We start from the raw sequence: 18,432 nt of genomic DNA, 5'->3' as shown, positions 1-18,432 counted from the left end.
ACTCTTTATTAAACTGTAATCTAATTATTTTCCTTTCGATCTTCCACGGAAGAGGAAATGTCATTGATAATGATCCGAACTCTGTTTAGAATCGTGACTTTGATTAGTAAATTGATTTGTGAACCAACCAATCAGAATATGGTTTACTTTGTAGCTGTAATTGAAATGATGGCTGCTTGACATGTATTTCGTGGCAGAAGAATGAGAAACTTCAGTCATGTATTTTCCAATTGGCTGGCCAAAATATCTCAGACAGCCACGGAGCGATTCTTCCCAGCTGCAGCATATTAGCTGTAGTTGTGATCGCATGTTCTTTAGCATTTTATCGGAGGATACACTGAGTGTCTGGTATTGTAAGGTAAATTGGGACTAAAGTGTCAGTGACAATCTGTCCACAGAGAATCGTTGCAAAGATAATTAGGAGTCTAACATGTAACAATATAACATAAGGGAAGACACGAGTGCGCAATGTCAGGAAAAAAAGATGGAAAACAACTTCTTGGTTTAATACATTTCGTCTGCAAATGAGCAGCATATGACATTTAAGTCCAGCTGACTTCAACATGTGTATCATTGAAATACAGACTCGAGGTTGTTCTGATCTTACCTTTCGGTCAGAGGTGAAATCCAAGACTATCTGAATGCAAATGGCACTGCTGGACCAGTTCTTGGTCAGACGTCAAAATTGGTGAACAATTGTTGCATTTTCTCCAATATATCACAGACTGAACGAAGTGTGTTGAGCTGTTTTTGATTATGACTGGCTTAAGTTGGCACTTAGCAGACACATTAAGGATAAACTAGCAGGGTTGGAACTACCAAAGGGTGCAGACTCGTGTCTTCCCTTGTGTTATATTGTTACAGGTTAGACTCCTAAATTTGTATTGAACCCCTGTGATCTGTGACTCATTTGACGTTTTTGCAGTAAATAAGGCTTAAAGGCAACTTGTGATTATGTTTTAGGTCCTAGTGTAATGTTTGATATATACGGAACTGTTTCCTGTCAGAATGACTGTAAATGTGACCATTAATCTCCTAGTAGTATAAACAATGATATTGCTATGATCATGAAGGAATCTTAAGTATAATGTGACTGAATACCATTACCAAGACATCTCCATTGATATCTATGTTGTTTGGGTCGACATCTTATTCCCCACCAAGCAAAAAAAAAAAAGGCGTTGTGTAGCTTGTTGTCTGGTCAACTGAGAAGTGACAGGAAAACTAGAGGCCAAATTTGCAGAAATTTCTCACACTTAGCAGCCCATATCGACACTTTTCCACAAATGAAAATCTAATTGCTTTGGTTGGTCTATACTTTGATGTCTTTTTCCAGATTGAATCAAATTCTAACACAAACCAGTGGGCTTGTTTTAAAGTTTTGTTGACATGTTGGTTAAAATGGCAGCCAAGGAATGCCAAAGTCAGTGAAAGTAGAATTTAGTTTCTTTAATGAAAATAAGCTATCTAATTACGGTAATCACCATTAGTATGTTTTTATTCATTTCTTTAAAAAGACATACCCCAACTTCAGCCTTTCTCAGCTGCCATCACATTTCAACCAACTAAGATGTATCTCAATGGAATTTGAAACTTTTTATGGTTTCCATTAGGGGAAAGGGTCATTCAAGAAAAACTATGGTTCATCTCAGCATTATAAATGAATTCACGTCTGTAGCTAGCTGAATTTTCACATGAGCTATAAAATGTAGCTGAAATTATCAAATTCATTTCACACACAAATGATATTGCAACCATTTGTATTCCTAAACAGAACAACACCACTCATTTGAAACATACTGAAAAGAGTGATCTGTTTACATGTAATATGCCATGTTGGTCATAGGGTTTATTGAAGAGGCACTTTTTGATAATATGCCTGAGATCTGTTGCATGCCAAAGATATACAAATATTGCATCATCTAGTTTTCTTGAAACTATTATTATTGTTTAAGATATAATTTGTCTAATGAGAGATAGTCTAGAGACCTGGGGCTCTCTAGTGGTAACATTAAATGGAAAGATTGAAAGTTTGGATAGACCAGTTACACACTGTGTATCCAATAGGGATCAACATCTTGTATAAACGGGATCCCATGCATTTTTATTTTAAAATATTATTAGTTTAGTTTCTAATTTTGTTACATTTGACCCATTTAGCCTTTTTAAAACCTTGATGTGAATACAAATAAAACACTTTGTCACCAAAGCACATATCAAAATGAGTATTTATATGGACTTGAGCATTAGGCAGACAATGTGAAATTACTGAAATTATACCAATAATCATCTACATGTTACTGAATCTTCAGGAACCATCTAAGCTTAAAGTTACATGAACACATTTTTCGACAAGTTGAATTAAATGAAAAAATAAAGATTAACTGCCTGTGATATACATCTTTACAGCATAGAAAAAAGGTGGGGCCATTTAATGGAGGGGAGGGGAATTTGTTTCCATATTGCAGTAGCAGTTAATTCCTCCAGGATGTCCATCAATATCATCTTTTGCAATTCAACTGAAATGTCTACTGATAGTCAAACTTGGTTATGAAATGTCTACTGATATGCAGACTTGGTTATGAAATATCTACTGATATGCAAACTTGGTTATAAAATGGATATCTGCAGTAGATACGATTCCACATTTATGGTTTTACCTGTAAGTGGAATTTCTTTTTGTTTATCCTTTATTGCCCTGGTTTAACTTGTAGTATATCACACATAAAGCTGTACATATATCTATCAATAATGCCTTTGTATGTTGCTTGAAATTGCTAAGCCAAGTGGTTGTCAAGGCTATAAAATCCCTTTCTAATTGCATTGATTGCCATTAATATGTGGCTTTGTATTTTTTATGGCTTATAAAAAGACTTCTCAGATAGAACCTCATTAAATACGTCAAACTGGAGATGGATGTTTTGGCTTCAAATTTAAATGTAAATGTATTTAAATTCAAATGAAAATTTAAATTCATGAGTATTCTAAGGTCACCTGATTATTGCATTATTGATCGTTCAACTTTCAGTCTACTGAATTTCTGAAGCTTTATGTTCCTACATGTTAACTATGACCAGATTCAACAACAGATAATAAGAAAATAAGAAAAGCACAATAAGGGGCAATCCATTTAGTACGTACGCATGGGCGGTAACCCAAATGCATGCGCTCACATAAGGTGGGGTCTACTGATAATGTATGTATGCATAGGAAATGGGAGGGGGGTGAAACCTCGATAATAATTTGTCTAATACTTAACCTGTTCCAGTCTGCATTTGAATTTTAGCGGATACTAGACAAACTGTTTAAAGTTACACAGCTTATTTCTTTGATACAGCCAGACATTGAACATTGGTGGACTATCTTATATTAAACACATTAATATTATTAATCCTTTATGGTTTCTGCATGGATTTAATATAGGCCATTCTATAAAATTCGGGGGTGGGGTGCATCAAGCAAACATACACAGGTGGGGTATGTGTAAAAAAAAGTATGCATGTGTACAGGGAGGGGTCAAGCTTTGCCAGATTTTTGCATACGTACTAAGTGGTTGACCCCTAACAGCAGGTAAAAAACCCAATTAATTATATAAATTCTTGTTAAATCCCAAATGAATTGCTAAGCAGCAATTTATATGTTTACTTATTCCAAGTAAAGAACAGTATGCCATTTTAATTTCTAAATTTTGTTAGTAGACAAATTCCAGACTGAAGATAATTACAGTATATTTCAAAATGCATACTATCTCATTATCAGTGCCTGTTTTCTAATTACCAGCAAAATCTTAAGAGTAATATGGATCAAAGGTTAATATGGTCTCTTTTCATTTTTGCGTATAATAAACACATTTTATTACAAAGAAAGATGTGTTTAACTCCTTCAGCCCCAGAGGTTTTTGTCGTTTTTGCCTGAAATGCACGTAGGAAAGACATTAGAGGGCTATTTCTGAATACATCGTAATACATTGGCTTTCAACAGATTTTTTCATAAGACTAATGCCTAGTTGTATTAGGAACATCATTTTCCATTGGTTATTTTGCTTGCGCATGAGGAGAAGGGTACAAGTTGGAGTTCTTTTTGTTGTTGTTGTTGTTGTTGTTGTGCTTAATGGACCCATCATTTTCATATGGAGACCGCTCTTTATTCCAAATGCCCACCTTATCCTAGTTTTTGCAAAGGTTCATCTGTATGTGCAGTTCAGACCGGTCTGCCTTAGATCTGAGGCCAAAAGGTCTAAAATCTGGACACAAAATCGCATTCCGACCACGAGCAAATTTGGGGTGAAAAAATAATGGGTCCAATAAATGAGGTTTTTCCCTCTGTATTTTGTAGTGCAATTAGAACTTACAGATTATTTGGTATCATTTTAGAGCTATATCTGTCTGCTTTTTTGTAATACCACCCACAATGGTATATCTTAAATGACCTTGATGCTGCAGAACTCGGAAATAGGGTACAGCCTCATCATGCCTACAGGCAGGATTGGGGCTGAATCAGTTAAGAAGAGAAAGCCTGTTATGCAATTTAGCTTTCAGAAATGTCATCACATTCTTCTGCTACAATAGACTTGTATGCACTGTATTGAGTGATGAATGGGAAGAATAGACATTTTGTTTAGTTGGTATTATATACTCTTAGAAACCAATTTGACACTAAAATATCACAACTTAACATCATAGGGTTTCTCATTGTATATTACAAGTCGAAAATTTGTTTTTCCAGAAAAATAAATAAAAGCATTTACATACAGAAGTTAATGTTTCTTTTGATAAATTGGTGCTAAAAATAGCATCAAAGTTCAACACCTTCCAGACTGGTCATTGTTATCAAATGCCCTTTAATTCACATCTTTTGAGCCCTTGCATTAATGGATGTTATCCCAGCTTATGTGGCTTCCTTAATCAGAAACCCTTTATGTTTTCATAATTCCCATGACATGCTTGAATTCAGATTTAAGTAATTTGACTTATACTCAGTGTGCTACTGTGATAGAATTTAGCTTTAAAAAATACACTTCTTGCGATTGTTAGAAAATTCTTTTTTCAGTTAAATTCTAAATCCCCATTTGGGAAGATAAAAACTTATATATGGTTTGCTTTATATACATGTACATGTATTGCTAGAAACCAGTTTACACAATATCAGACTTAACAAATATACATTTATCTGTCTAAATTTGTTTATTCACAAACTAATATCTCCTTAGTTTTATAGTGTTTGGGTTTGGGACTGCAACAAACATTTTGATTCAGCAGTGTTTATTGTAAAACATTGAATATTGACTAGTTGCTGTTGGAACTGCTGCAATACTCTATTTACTTATCAAATAAATGTGTGTATGTGGGGGGGTGTAGGCTGGGAGAGAGAGATGGAGGGGATAAGAACAAATATCTTGAAACAAATATACTTGTTATGATTTTAAGAAACCACTAAGTTTAGACATGAATCAGGGCTATAGCACATTTTTTGTAAATTTAAATTAAACAGTTGGTCTGTAACTGGGAAAATAAAAAACTATTTAGTCTTTCATATAACACTTAAACTTAACATCAGATGCATTTTTCAGTTAAAATGTATTTTTCACAAACAGTTTTTTAAAAGGTGGATGGTTTTGTGACAGTTGCATTTAACAGTTCATGAGCATTTTGAAACAGTGAAGGATGACATTGAACAGTAAATGTAGAAACTGCCATAAAACCCACTATGGCTGGAAGCAAGTTTGTGACTAACTTCCCTTCCTCCTTAAGACTTTTGAGTAATCCACCAGAATGGGCATCTATTCCAGTCTGCGGGCACTTAATTCCTTGCCCCTTGTCCATGTCCACTGGATTGAATTTGCAGCCCGTAATCCATGATGTATGTACATGACTTTTGAGAAGCATTATGTATGACATAATTTAAGCACATGTATTTGGATGCAGCTACAGTGTACCTGGAATCAGAAGGTTGCCAAATATGAAAGTTGAATACTTCTTTAGAAATAATCAACTTTTAAACAGGTCATTGTGGCATCAGGGAATTGGCATGTTAGCAAATCACTGTTTTAACTTGTATTGAATGAGTGATAATGATCTATATTTTGATCTGAATAGAGTTGAAATCATTTGTCTGTGGAATGAATTGGGTAATTTGATTGACATTTTGCAACATGGAAATTTAGAGCTACATGTACAAGCAGGGATACCATTCATGATACTAATCTGAATGAATGATAGATGTGAAGAGAGACTGCTCCAGTGGCTTAATGGTTAGAGCATCTGCCTCGGATGCAGGAGGTCGTGGGTTCAGTCCTCGGTTGAGTCATACCAAAGACTTACAAATATGGTACTAAAAAATAATATGGTACTAACAGCTGCCTTGCTTGGCACTCAGTATTAAGAGGTTAGAGCTTTGAATGGTTGGCCTGGTGTCAGGATAATGTCACTGGGTGGGACATCATGCAACATGTTGAGTCAAACTGCAAACAACAAAGATCCAGATCTGCCGTAGCATAATGCACCTGCAGATCAGATCAATGTTGTTTGTTCTAAAGATTACTCTTAACAAACTTTGCAGACCTAGATCTGCCTGCACATTATGTGGCAGTTTGCAATTGGGCTTGTCTCATGAGCGAGTATAGATGGTACATTGAAAAATTTGAGTAATACTATTTCTTTGTGGAGAAAAGTAAAAGCAGGGGAAAAAAACAAGTATAATAGTCTCACCTAGTATCATGCCCAGTAATACCCACCTCAGTCTAATTGTGCTCTTTTTTTAGCCCACCTCAGTCTAATCATGCCCCTTGTATCCCACCTCAGTCTAATTGTGCTCCTTGTAGTCCACCTCAGTCTAATCATGCCCCTTGTATCCCACCTCAGTATAATCATGCCCCTTGTATCCCACCTCAGACTAATCATGCCCTTTGTATCCCACCTCAGTCTAATCATACCCTTTTTTTAACCCACCTCAGTCTAATCATGCCCCTTGTATCTCATCTCAGTCTAATCATACCCTTTGTAGCCCACCTCAGTCTAATTGTGCTTTTTTTTAGTCCACCTCAGACTAATCATGCCCCTTGTATCCCACCTCAGTCTAATCATACCCCTTGTATCACTTCAGTTTAATCATGTCCCTTTGAGGCCAACCCCATGCTAATTGTGCTTCTTGTAGTGCACTTCAGTCTAATTGTGTCCCTTGTAGCCATCCTCAGTCTAATTGTGCCTTCTGAAATGCACTTTGGTCTAATCATGTCACATGTAGCTCACCTCAATCTGATCATGTCCCATGTAGTTCACCTCAATCTGATCATGCCCCTTGTAGCCCACCTCAGTCAAATCATGCCCCTTGTGGCCCACCTCTCTAATCATGCCCTTGGTAGCACACCTCAGTTTAATCATGCTCCTTGTAACCCACTTCAGTCTAATTATGCTCTTTGTAGCCCACCTTAGTCTAATCATGCCCATTTTGGAAGGTGAAGATCCTTACCGAGGAACAAATCTCAAAACAAGTGAGAAATACATTTTGTAATTGTCCGCTCTCACTTTCTGCAGCAGAGGTATACAATAGTACTCTATCAGACTTGTAACATTGCAGTGCACACTGCATCCCAAAGCAAAAACTATGCCTTCCCAAGTTGCACAGGTAGGAACCAAAGAAAACTAATAATGCCCAGGCCCTGGTTTCAGTACATAGCCAAAGAAAATTGATATTGCCCAGGCCATGGTTTTAGTACATAACCAAAGAAAACTAATAATGCCCAGGCCCTGGTTTCAGTACATAGCCAAAGAAAATTGATATTGCCCAGGCCATGGTTTTAGTACATAACCAAAGAAAACTAATAATGCCCAGGTCCTGGTTTTAGTACATAACCAAAGAAAACTAATAATGCCCAGGCCCTGGTTTCAGTACATAACCAAAGAAAATTGATATTGCCCAGGCCGTGGTTTCATTATTTAACCAAAAAGAAATAATATAGCTTAGGCCATGGTTTCATTATATAACCAAGGAAAATCAAGTAATATTGCCCAGGCCCTGGTATCATTACATTTCTCAGAATTTTACTTTACCTTGCATAAGCTAATTCAGACATATTGTCAGAGGTAGAAATAGTGGAAAGGATGCAGAATCAATTTTGATTTGTTCAAATTGAAATTGTGGAAACCTTTCTATTCTTAAAAGAAATAGTGATCAAGGGAGACTTATTAAGAGAAAATGTATTTCAATCCCTGGTGTCTGCCAACTGTTTTGAGAAAACTTTAGCATCATCAACCAAGTATTTATGATGTTTAGAAATTATTGAAGAAGAAATTATAAGATGTTTGGTTAAAATTGAGCCAGGAGTATGACATGCAAAGCAACAACAATATCTGTGAATTTTTGAAGATGTATTTTTAAAAATTGTTTTGAGTCCGATTGAATGAAAATCACTACTTCACTCTCATCATGTTGTGAGACTGCATGAAAATAACCTCTTCACTCCCTGCATGTTGAGACTGCATGAAAATAACCCCTTCACTTTCATCATGTTGTGAGACTGCATGAAAATAACCTCTTCACTCCCTGCATGTTGTGAGACTGCATGAAAATAACCCCTTCTCTCTCATCATGTTGTGAGACTGCATGAAAATAACCTCTTCACTCCCTGCATGTTGTGAGACTGCATGAAAATAACCCCTTCTCTCTCATCATGTTGTGAGACTGCATGAAAATAACCTCTTCACTCCCTGCATGTTGTGAGACTGCATGAAAATAACCCCTTCTTTCTCATCATGTTGTGAGACTGCATGAAAATAACCTCTTCACTCCCTGCATGTTGTGAGACTGCATGAAAATAACCCCTTCACTCCCAGCATGTTGCTAGACTGCATGACAATCACCCCTTTACTCCCTAAATATTGTTAGACTGTATGAAAATAACCCCTTCACTCTCATCATGTTGTGAGACAACATGAAAATAGCCCCATTACTCCCTAAATGTTGTTAGACTGTATGAAAATCACCCTTTCACTTTCTGCATGAAAATCACCTACTCACTCTCTGATTGTTGTTAGTCAGTCTGCATGAAAATTTATTTACTAAGGCTCCATTTACTGTTATTTGTGATTCCACTCTGTAATGCACTGACTACCCACTGATGAACAAGTGTATTGATAACGTGATCATTTTGTGCAATATAAAGTCATAAATTTTGATCAGAAAGAGAAAATAAGAGCTATTATTTCCATGCTTGAATTTAGAAATGAGGCAAAATGCAGAAAATAGGGATCTACCAATTATGTCCATCAGATGGGGAGATATTGTAAAGAGCTTTCCAGATAGGTCCTGGTACTGAGTCATTTTTTCCAAGCATTTTAGTCAGTTACATCCAAACAAAATTCATCCAAACGCAAAAAATAGGTTCAAGACATATCACTTGTGCAGTCATCAGCGATAGTGTGCAAGAGAGAAGAAAATGTTGTCCCCCATTTTTGAAGGAGTACTGAAATTTGAACTGCAAATACATCTTTTCATTAAAGCTTTGCTTTATAGGTTTATGATTTAAAAAAGGTACAAGCAGCAAATATCAAGCTGAACATGACAAAATGCTATGGTTGAAGATAAAGGGTTGCATTTAATTTGCTTTTTTATTTTATTTTTCACAATCTATAAATGACTATATTGATCATAGGTGTAGCATTAGTCATTAATCTTTCCTAAATTTTCACAGGATCACTATTCATTTCATAACCTATAGCAAATTCACATCACTATAATCTCTACATCAGGTTGTTCTTTATTATAGTGATATATCAAGGAGGGCCATAACAAAGTTATTCATAATTTTATGACTCTATGATCTTAAACTAAAGGATAGAAAAGAGCAAAAAACAAATAGTTTTGTAAAATTCAACAAATTATTTCCCTATAAAACAAAGTAAAAATTTTAAAAAAGTATTGCAGATTAAATTTTAAATAGTCCAAAATGTTTGATCACCAGTCCTAATGAACAGGTTATAATTAAGTTCCATTGGTATTCCAAATAAGAGCCAAGGCTGAAGGCGTTGATATGCCTCTGGTCTCAAATGGACTAATGTACCAATGGCCTGAAGTGTGATGATGTGCTAAGTCTTTTGATGAATCGCATTAATCTAATCCAAAATATCCTTGTCTAAATCCACTGTAATTCCAAGTTAATGTTTCTGACCAAGAATATTATTGAAGAGCACTTTGTATTTCCAGTGAAGAATAATTTGAATAAACAATTCCACCAAAATCAAATACTTAACACAACAATAAGAATGATTCTGCTACAGATTTTAAAGCAAGAATGAGTAATTTCTCATTTAAATATGAAAAATACAAAAGACACAAAAGTTAAACCAGGATGAGGGTGAAAAGTTCATCTATAGAATATTCTAAGTTGTCAACAAGACAAGGTCTGTTACTGAAATTATAATCAAGAATATGGTAAACATCAGATACAACTGAATACCAGTGTCCTTGACCTAAATCCAAATAAACATATTTACCTCCATTGAGAATGATCCTAATATTTAACCCACACTTAGAGAAATATTAACTACCAGTATGTATTATTTGTTTATACAATAAATATTACTGGTCAGGTACACAATGAACTTAATTTTGGATAAGGTCAAGCCCAAAATACAGTTATACATAACATATAATCATGGAGCAAAACTAACAAATACAGATATACATATCAATTAACAATGAAGTAGAAATGATGATAATGAATGTGGGTTTTGTCTTGGAAGAATGTTTTAAAAGTTTTAATAATATTTGATAATAAAAGTGAGGTTTTCAGAGATGGATGATTTTTAAGAGTTTAAACAGAAGCCTACATATTTGGCGCTTGATATAATCTATGGTGGAGTTCACAGCAAATTAAATTGTGTTGATTTTTCCTTTTATGTGTGTATTTTATAATTGTGAACATTCAACGGTAGGAACAAAAATATTTCATGTACTTCATACATGCTCAAGCATGTGTACTTTAAGGTAAACAAATTCAGTAATCAAGTATACCAGTGTAAAGCATAAACCAACAAAATCTACAATAATCATCAGATGTATAAAAAAATCACTTCTGAAAAAAATTATGAGCTTATCATTATGAAATATGACACAAACAAAGTAATGACAATGGACAGAAAGTTGGAATACCAGACAGACTTTATGTTGCATTGAGTCAAGGAATCAGCTGGAAGGGACACAAGTGGTAGTTACACATGTGATGTACAAATGGAGTGTGAGTGTAATCAGTCATTAAAATCAGAAGCCATGATGGCAGCCAGCCATAGAGACTCCACCAGAAACAATCAGGGCCAGATCAAAATAAGCCATTGGATCTAAATGAAGACTGGAGTATATCCAGAGACTTCCATTTCAGATTTTCATGATATCTGAGCTGCTATTATAATTATAAACTGGCATGTGTGTATGTATGGTCTGTATTATCACTCAGTGATTTTTTTTTTCTTCTTCCCCCCTATGGTTGTCTTGACATAAGAGTCAGTTTCCATTCATGCAGTTAATTTCTTTTTATATCTTATAAGCATTCTTGCCAGTTCTGAATTTTAAATCCCTATTACATTCATGTAATTGTTTTATTCTTCTCTTTCCTATCCACCCCATAATAAAAAGGTTTTCGTTCATCAAATTTGTCAAGCTGTCTAGCCTTTTTACATGCCTGCCATAAGGACATGTATTATGATGTCCAGCTGTCTAGCCTTTTTACATGACTGCCATAAGGATGGATGTATTATGATGTCTAGCTGTCTAGCCTTTTTACATACCTGCCATAAGGACGGATGTATTATGATGTCCAGCTGTCTAGCCTTTTTACATGCCTGCCATAAGGATGGATGCATTATGATGTCTAGCTGTCTAGCCTTTTTACATGACTGCCATAAGGAGGGATGTATTATGATGTCCAGCTGAATGACATCATTGTCATTTCTGTGCAATACCTCAAGTTGTTCACTATCAACAGTTATCAAACTTTGCAGACGGTTTGCACTTGGGCTAAGGAAGAACCCTATCAATGTTGAGGTCAAAAGCTCAAAGACCATGGCCAATGACTGGAAGAACAAAAATGGTTTATGAGTAATGACTTGAATCATGTACTATTTAGTTACTCGACTTTGTGGATGGCTCATATTTTGGCTAAGAAAGAACTCAGTTGATGGGGGGGGGGGGGCAAAAGATTTGGTCAGAGGTCACTGTTTCAGAGAAGAAAAATAAGTTCCAAACAAAACAGTTAATCAGTTTTTCCACCATTTACAGTGATCAAATTGTGTAGATATTTGCAAGAAGAAAAATGGTTCCACGCGATAATTCAAGTTGTCCACCATCTGAGGTTACCGAATTCAGTGGATGGCTTGCATTTGTACAGAGATCTTTTGATTTTGTGGTTAAATGTACAAAAGTTTATGATACTGTGACCTGAAAAAGAAAAATGGTTTCTGTATATTAACATTACATATACATTATATGTGTGATTTGGATTTTTAGTGTAGCTTTAACAATTTTTCAATCATATCGCTATGAGTTCTGCAGTGTGGCAGTTTATAGTGATGTCTAGCACTGGGGCATCATGCCACAAACATGTAGCATGATGTCCCACCCAGTCACATTATCCTGACAGCAGGCCGACCAGTCCTAACACTAATGCTGAGCACCTAGATAGGCAGCTGTTAGTACCATTTTTATAAGTCTTTGGTATGACTTGGCCTGGGTTCGAACAGGCATCCTCCCACATCTGAGGCAAATGCTCTAACCACTAGGCCACTGGAGTGGTTATTCTACATTATATACCTGGACCAAACTTTGTGGATGGCATGCACTTGGGATAAAGGGGCAGTCTGTTGATTTTTAGGTAAAATATCAGTGATCAAGGTCACTGAGTAAAAGAAGAACAGAGTCATTTACACAAATAAATTTCAATTCTTGACCATGTACCTTCACCAAAGTTTATAGATGACTTTTATGTTGAGGTAGCCTCTAGATTTTGGGATTGAAGATGAAAGGTTACTGTGACTGTAAGAAGAAAAATGGTTTGTACACAATAACATAATTGTACATAGCATACCTGAATCAGACTTTGTGGATGGCTTGTACTTAGGATAAGGAAAAAGCCTGTTTGTGTTGGGGTCAAATGGCCAGAGGTCGAGGTTACTGACTGAAAGAACAGTGATTTCTGCATAGAAATTTTAGTGGTCAGCCATGTACCGTCGCCAAAGTTTGTGGACTAAAATATGCATACACATTTAGTAAGAAAGAAGGCTATTGATTTTGGGGTCCAATTTTAAGGTCACTGTGGCTGAAAGAAGAACAAATATTTAGATAATAATTTTTTATCAAGACCATGTGCTTTTTGACTAAAGTCTCTGGAGGGCTTACACTAAAGGTACAGAAGAGTCCTGTTGCTATGGTAAATGTTATTGTTGCTAAAAGAAAAATGTTTTTTTGCAGAAATACTTTGGTCATAATTTCCTTGACCAAACTTTGTGGATGAGCTTGAACTTAGGGTAAGAAAAAAAATTATATAAGCCAGGTCTCATAAAGTTAGAGGTCATAGTCATGGTAAGTCTGATAAGAAAAAAATAATTTTTTCACATTAAGTTTAGTGTTGTAAGTGCCTTTGGATAGGACTTATAAACATGGGGCATAATGTGCTGTTCATAGTACTTGTGTACTACAGTTATTTCATGTATTAACACAAGAAAGTATGCATACAAATGAAAGTTTGAACACATACTTTTGCTTGTGTAACAGTCCTTAGATTAAGATTGTTAGATAACATTCGTATAGTTTCTTTGCCTATTCTGTCATTTCAGAGCTAATTTGCCAAAAACTGTGTAATCTATAAATGCAAATTAAATTGATATTTTTCATATTTCTATGCCATTATATAATCTGTGCATGGTTTTTACACTTTGTGTACAAGGATCGATAGAGAATTGAATAGCCTCCAGAACAGTCAGATTTTGCTTTTGCCTTGTCGTCACATTAAAGTGTTCTTGCTATCACATTAAAGTCTTCTTGACTTCACATTAAAGCCTTCTTGCCATCACATTATAAACTTCTTGCCATCACATTAAAGCATTCTTGCTATAACATTAATGCCTTCTTGCTATAACATGCATGCTTTCTTGCCATCACATTAAAGCCTTCTTGCTATCACATTAAAGCCTTCTTGCTATCACATTAAAGCCTTCTTGCTGTCACATTAAAATCTTCTTGCAGTAACATTAAAGCCTTCTTGCCATCACATTAAAGCCTTCTTGCTATCTCATTAAAAACTTATTGCAATCACATTAAAGCCTTCTTACCATCGCATCAAAGCCTTCCTGCTATCATATTAAAGCCTTCTTGCTATAACATTAATGCATTCTTGCTGTCACATCAAAGCCTTCTTGCTGTAACATTAATGCATTCTTGCTGTCACATCAAAGCCTTCTTGCTGTCACATCAAAGCCTTCTTGCTGTAACATTAATGCCTTCTTGCTGTCACATTAAAAACTTATTGCTATAACATTAAAGCCTTTTTGCTATCACACAGCTTTGAACATGCTGCCATGTTTCTTTCCCAAGCTATGTACCATTATTAAAAAACCATTACATGCCCAAGCGTGTATATCAGCTTTTCTGTAAATTCTACAGAACAAGTTCACATTTATAAAGAAGACTTAGATTATGTGTCCAGATCATTATGTCTTGACCAACACACCATATCTACTTTCTTATAAGAGTCTTTGTTGTTTGTTCTACTGATAATACTATTCAAACTGCATAGACCTAGATCTGAAATTGCATTATGCAACAGCAGTTCTGGATCTGTGGAGTGCAGTTGGACTCAACTTATGAGCATATATGGCATTTGTAATTATATTCAGACTCTGAATGCATGCTGTGTCTCATTATGAGCTTTTTACTGTTTATATGTAATACTATAAAATTATGTATTTTGCAGCCAGCAGTTCAGATAGTCAGTTACACAGAGTCACAGAGAAATTTAGATGAATTTGGTTTCTTCTGTAGTGCTGAATGGAAACCTGATTCATCAGCAATTGCTGTTGTGGTAAGCTTTACTCAAAATACAGGATTTATTCAATTTTCAGTGTTGTCACCAGATGGGTGTACATGGTAAGGTGCTACATCAAGTCAAACATTTGAAAGAATATCATGATTTGGTTGAGGTTTCAGTACATGATTTAAATTGATGATCTGGAGAAAAGAGGAAATTCACAGAAAGTATCCTGAATTGATATCTGGTAAAAGAATCAGGGCATTTCTCTTTTAAAACTTTAAATAAATTATAATGAGTTAAAGCATTGGTTATAATGGTGTTATTAATAAAGTAATTGTAATAAGAATGAAAGAGATAAACAAATACCAGGGGTTTATTTAATGTGGAATTCAAAGGTGATGGTTGCAGAGACTTGGCAAAGAAATATCATATTATATGCAGTAAGTTTTGTTTTAGCCCATATGCCATAAACAAATGTTATGGTTGGCTTGCACATGGGATAAGGAAGAAACTGAAATTTTGGAGTCAGAATGTCAATGGTTAAGTTCACAGTGACTTAAGTTAGAAAAAAATGGTTTCTGCATGTTTTTCATGATATACATCAACCAATTTTTGTGCTTCTTTAGCACATGGGAATGAAAGAAATCTGTTGGTTTGTGGATCAAAAGATCAAAGGTTACTGTACATCGTATTAGGAAGACTAGTTCCTTCACAGTACATTTAGTTCTCTTCATTCCTTATCCAAACTTTATGAACGGTTTGTGCTTTTAGCAGGAAAGAAATGGTCCTGATAATTTTCAAATTTAGTTGGTTTGACAATTTAGATTACTATAAGTAACAATAGGTTAGAACAGGGGTCAGCAACCTGCAGCACACATGCCACACGGTGGCACTTCAAGAGGTTTTGTGTGGCATGTGAAAGGCAGCGAAAAATCTCAATTTTAACAGTGTTACTCTCTTACTGGTGGCTCATGCTCATTCATTTTGTAATTTTTCTGGAAAAAAGTGGCATGCTAAGTCAAATAGGTTGCCAACCCCTGGGTTAGAAATTTATATAATTAATATAAAATTGCATCAAAATTGGAACTTGTCCAGATGCTGAAGTGAAAAGTATTGAAGAGGAGATATCTTTGGTTGGTCTCATTAATAAAGTTTTAATGATGAGTTATTTATAGGAAGATGACTTTTAATTTGAATGTATTTGATTGACAGTAAAAACAGTAGAAAATCAACTTAAGTCTTTATAAAAAAATGACAATTTAAATTATTTTAACTTTCAATTCCTCATCTGTACTGTCATCAAAATTAAGAAAGGTATTTAGTTTGTAATGTGTTATCTCCACTTGAAAATATTTAAATGCTCATTATTGTAAAATGACATGGCAGATTTTGATCAAATTTTCTGAGTGGTTTGTGATAGAACATTAAGTTGTCGTCTTTATTTTTATCACATTTATTTCTAATCTTTGGTGTCACTTTAAGTTTTATGGATTAGATCCTAATGCTAATATAAGTAAACTGGATTCTTCCCTTTTTTCAGACTTCAAAATGCTGCATTATTTTCTTTCTGGTAGAACTTGATGTGTCAGTTCCAAATCATCAGTGCTTGTATGTTACACAAGAAGGAAGGTACAATAAAAATAAAATGTTTTGCAATTATTCATAAAAAATATCAGTTACAATGAAACACACTTATATATCAAAATCTCTCTTTCAGCACCATATAGATGGTTTCAGTTTCCATGGTCGGTATATTGTCAGTGTGGCCTAGCAAATATATATGAACTCTGTTAATTTTTAGCTGGTAAAAGATATGATAAATTCAAACACTACATGGTTCTGTTTTATATAAATTAACAATTTTATATGAATTCTTTGTTAACTAGATCTTTGCAGTCAGCTGCGAGTGGTCTAGTAAAAATACCAACTATGGGGAGGCAATATCTCTGGTGGCCTAGTGGTTAGAGCGTCCGCCTCATATGCGGGAGGTTGTGGGTTTGAATCCTGGCCTAGTCATACCAAAGACTTATAAAAATGGAACTAACAGCTGCCTCGCTTGGCACTCAGCATTAAGAGGTTAGTGTTGGGACTGGTCTGCCTAGTGTCAGGATAATGTGACTAGGTGGGACATCATGCTACATGTCTGCGGCATGATGCCCCCGTGATAGACATCACTATTAACTGTCACACTGTAGACATCATAGCAATATGACTGAAAAATTGTGCCAGGGTTTATTTTGCACCTTGCTTCCACTGTTGTATATTTCTAGTATATGCTTCCTGTTGTCACCTGATTGTCAGCATGACACTTTAGTTGTAAATTCAACAGACCTAAAATTGATCATTGGACTTGCACTTTGTGATCAGTAAAAAAATCATGAAGGGATAGATATGTCAGTAGATTATAGTTGTATCAAACATTACTAAAGAGTTTGGGTGGTATAAAATGAGGTAGTTTGTTATCAATATTTAACTTTTGTCATTATCTGAACATCATGATCTCCCAATGCTAAAATACCAAAATCAAAACAACTGAAAATAAAACAAACTTTGACAATAAAAGGGAGCAACAATTTCAGTTTTTGGAATAAGGTTCAATGGGACATGAATATACATTCAGATACTCCTGTAAAGTCCCATTTCTTGATGTTTACATCATTCGTTATTTTTTGCCTTTGTAAATGTTGGGACATGAAAAATGTCATTATTTATGTGCATATAAGTCTTTGAACAGGCATATAATTATATTTTTTCCTGTCCTGTCCCATTTACACTTATGAATACTAAATATGATAATATTAGAAGGAGAAAGCAGTTTTGTTGCATCAGTATTCAGCATAAGTATTTAGGAACACGCAGCGAAAATCAGTATTCCGCATAAGTATTTAGGAACATAACATGAAAACCATTCAATAATTGCATTTGTTCCAAAATTGTATGCAGCCATTTTATTGCATCTAGGTCACATGTCTATGTCTGTCCTTTCCAAAAATAGTGCTGGGATATTGTTGCACAGTTTATATTTACATGCAGTATGGTTTTATTTATGCATGTGTGTTATGTCCTTGAACAGTTCCATAATAGTTAAAGCTACACACATACAACTTTGGGCCAATCATAGTCCTAAGGCTATTTTAATTTTTAATACATGAATTCAAATAACATTGAAACATCTCAGCAAAACTAATTTTGTTATCTGATTGGATTACCTTTCCACACCGAAAGCCTTGCAAAACCTTAAATTTGACAACCCAGTAATATCTGCAATCTAGCAAAAACATTATCTACTATATGGAGAAAGTATTCAGTGCTGTTGGATACCTTGTCACACAGGTGCTAGGGTAATAAAGCAGCCAAAGCTACCTTGCAGTTATCCATTGCTGAATGGGAGATTTCATTTACAAACTTCAAATATT

At 35.1% G+C, this 18,432-nt stretch overlaps 1 protein-coding gene across 2 annotated transcripts in view; it reads left to right on the top strand.

Annotated features, from left to right (window-relative positions):
• The first annotated feature begins 164 nt into the window (after positions 1-164).
• The window catches only part of LOC149806855 (guanine nucleotide exchange factor subunit RIC1-like), a 190,305-nt gene continuing 172,037 nt past the window's right edge, over positions 165-18,432 (top strand). For both annotated transcript variants that reach the window (XM_089958692.1, XM_089958684.1), the window contains exons 1-3: positions 165-358; positions 14,960-15,067; positions 16,557-16,645. In XM_089958692.1, coding sequence (XP_089814818.1) covers positions 218-358; positions 14,960-15,067; positions 16,557-16,645 — 338 coding nt within the window. In that variant the 5' untranslated portion in view covers positions 165-217. The remainder of the gene's footprint in view (positions 359-14,959; positions 15,068-16,556; positions 16,646-18,432) is intronic.

This window comes from Sinohyriopsis cumingii, chromosome 1, assembly GCF_028554795.1.
Source record: "Sinohyriopsis cumingii isolate HCF-2022 chromosome 1, ASM2855479v2, whole genome shotgun sequence".
Lineage (NCBI taxonomy): Eukaryota > Metazoa > Mollusca > Bivalvia > Unionida > Unionidae > Sinohyriopsis > Sinohyriopsis cumingii.
Note: the sequence above shows the minus strand (reverse complement) of the source record. Positions and strands in the feature narration are given on the sequence as shown.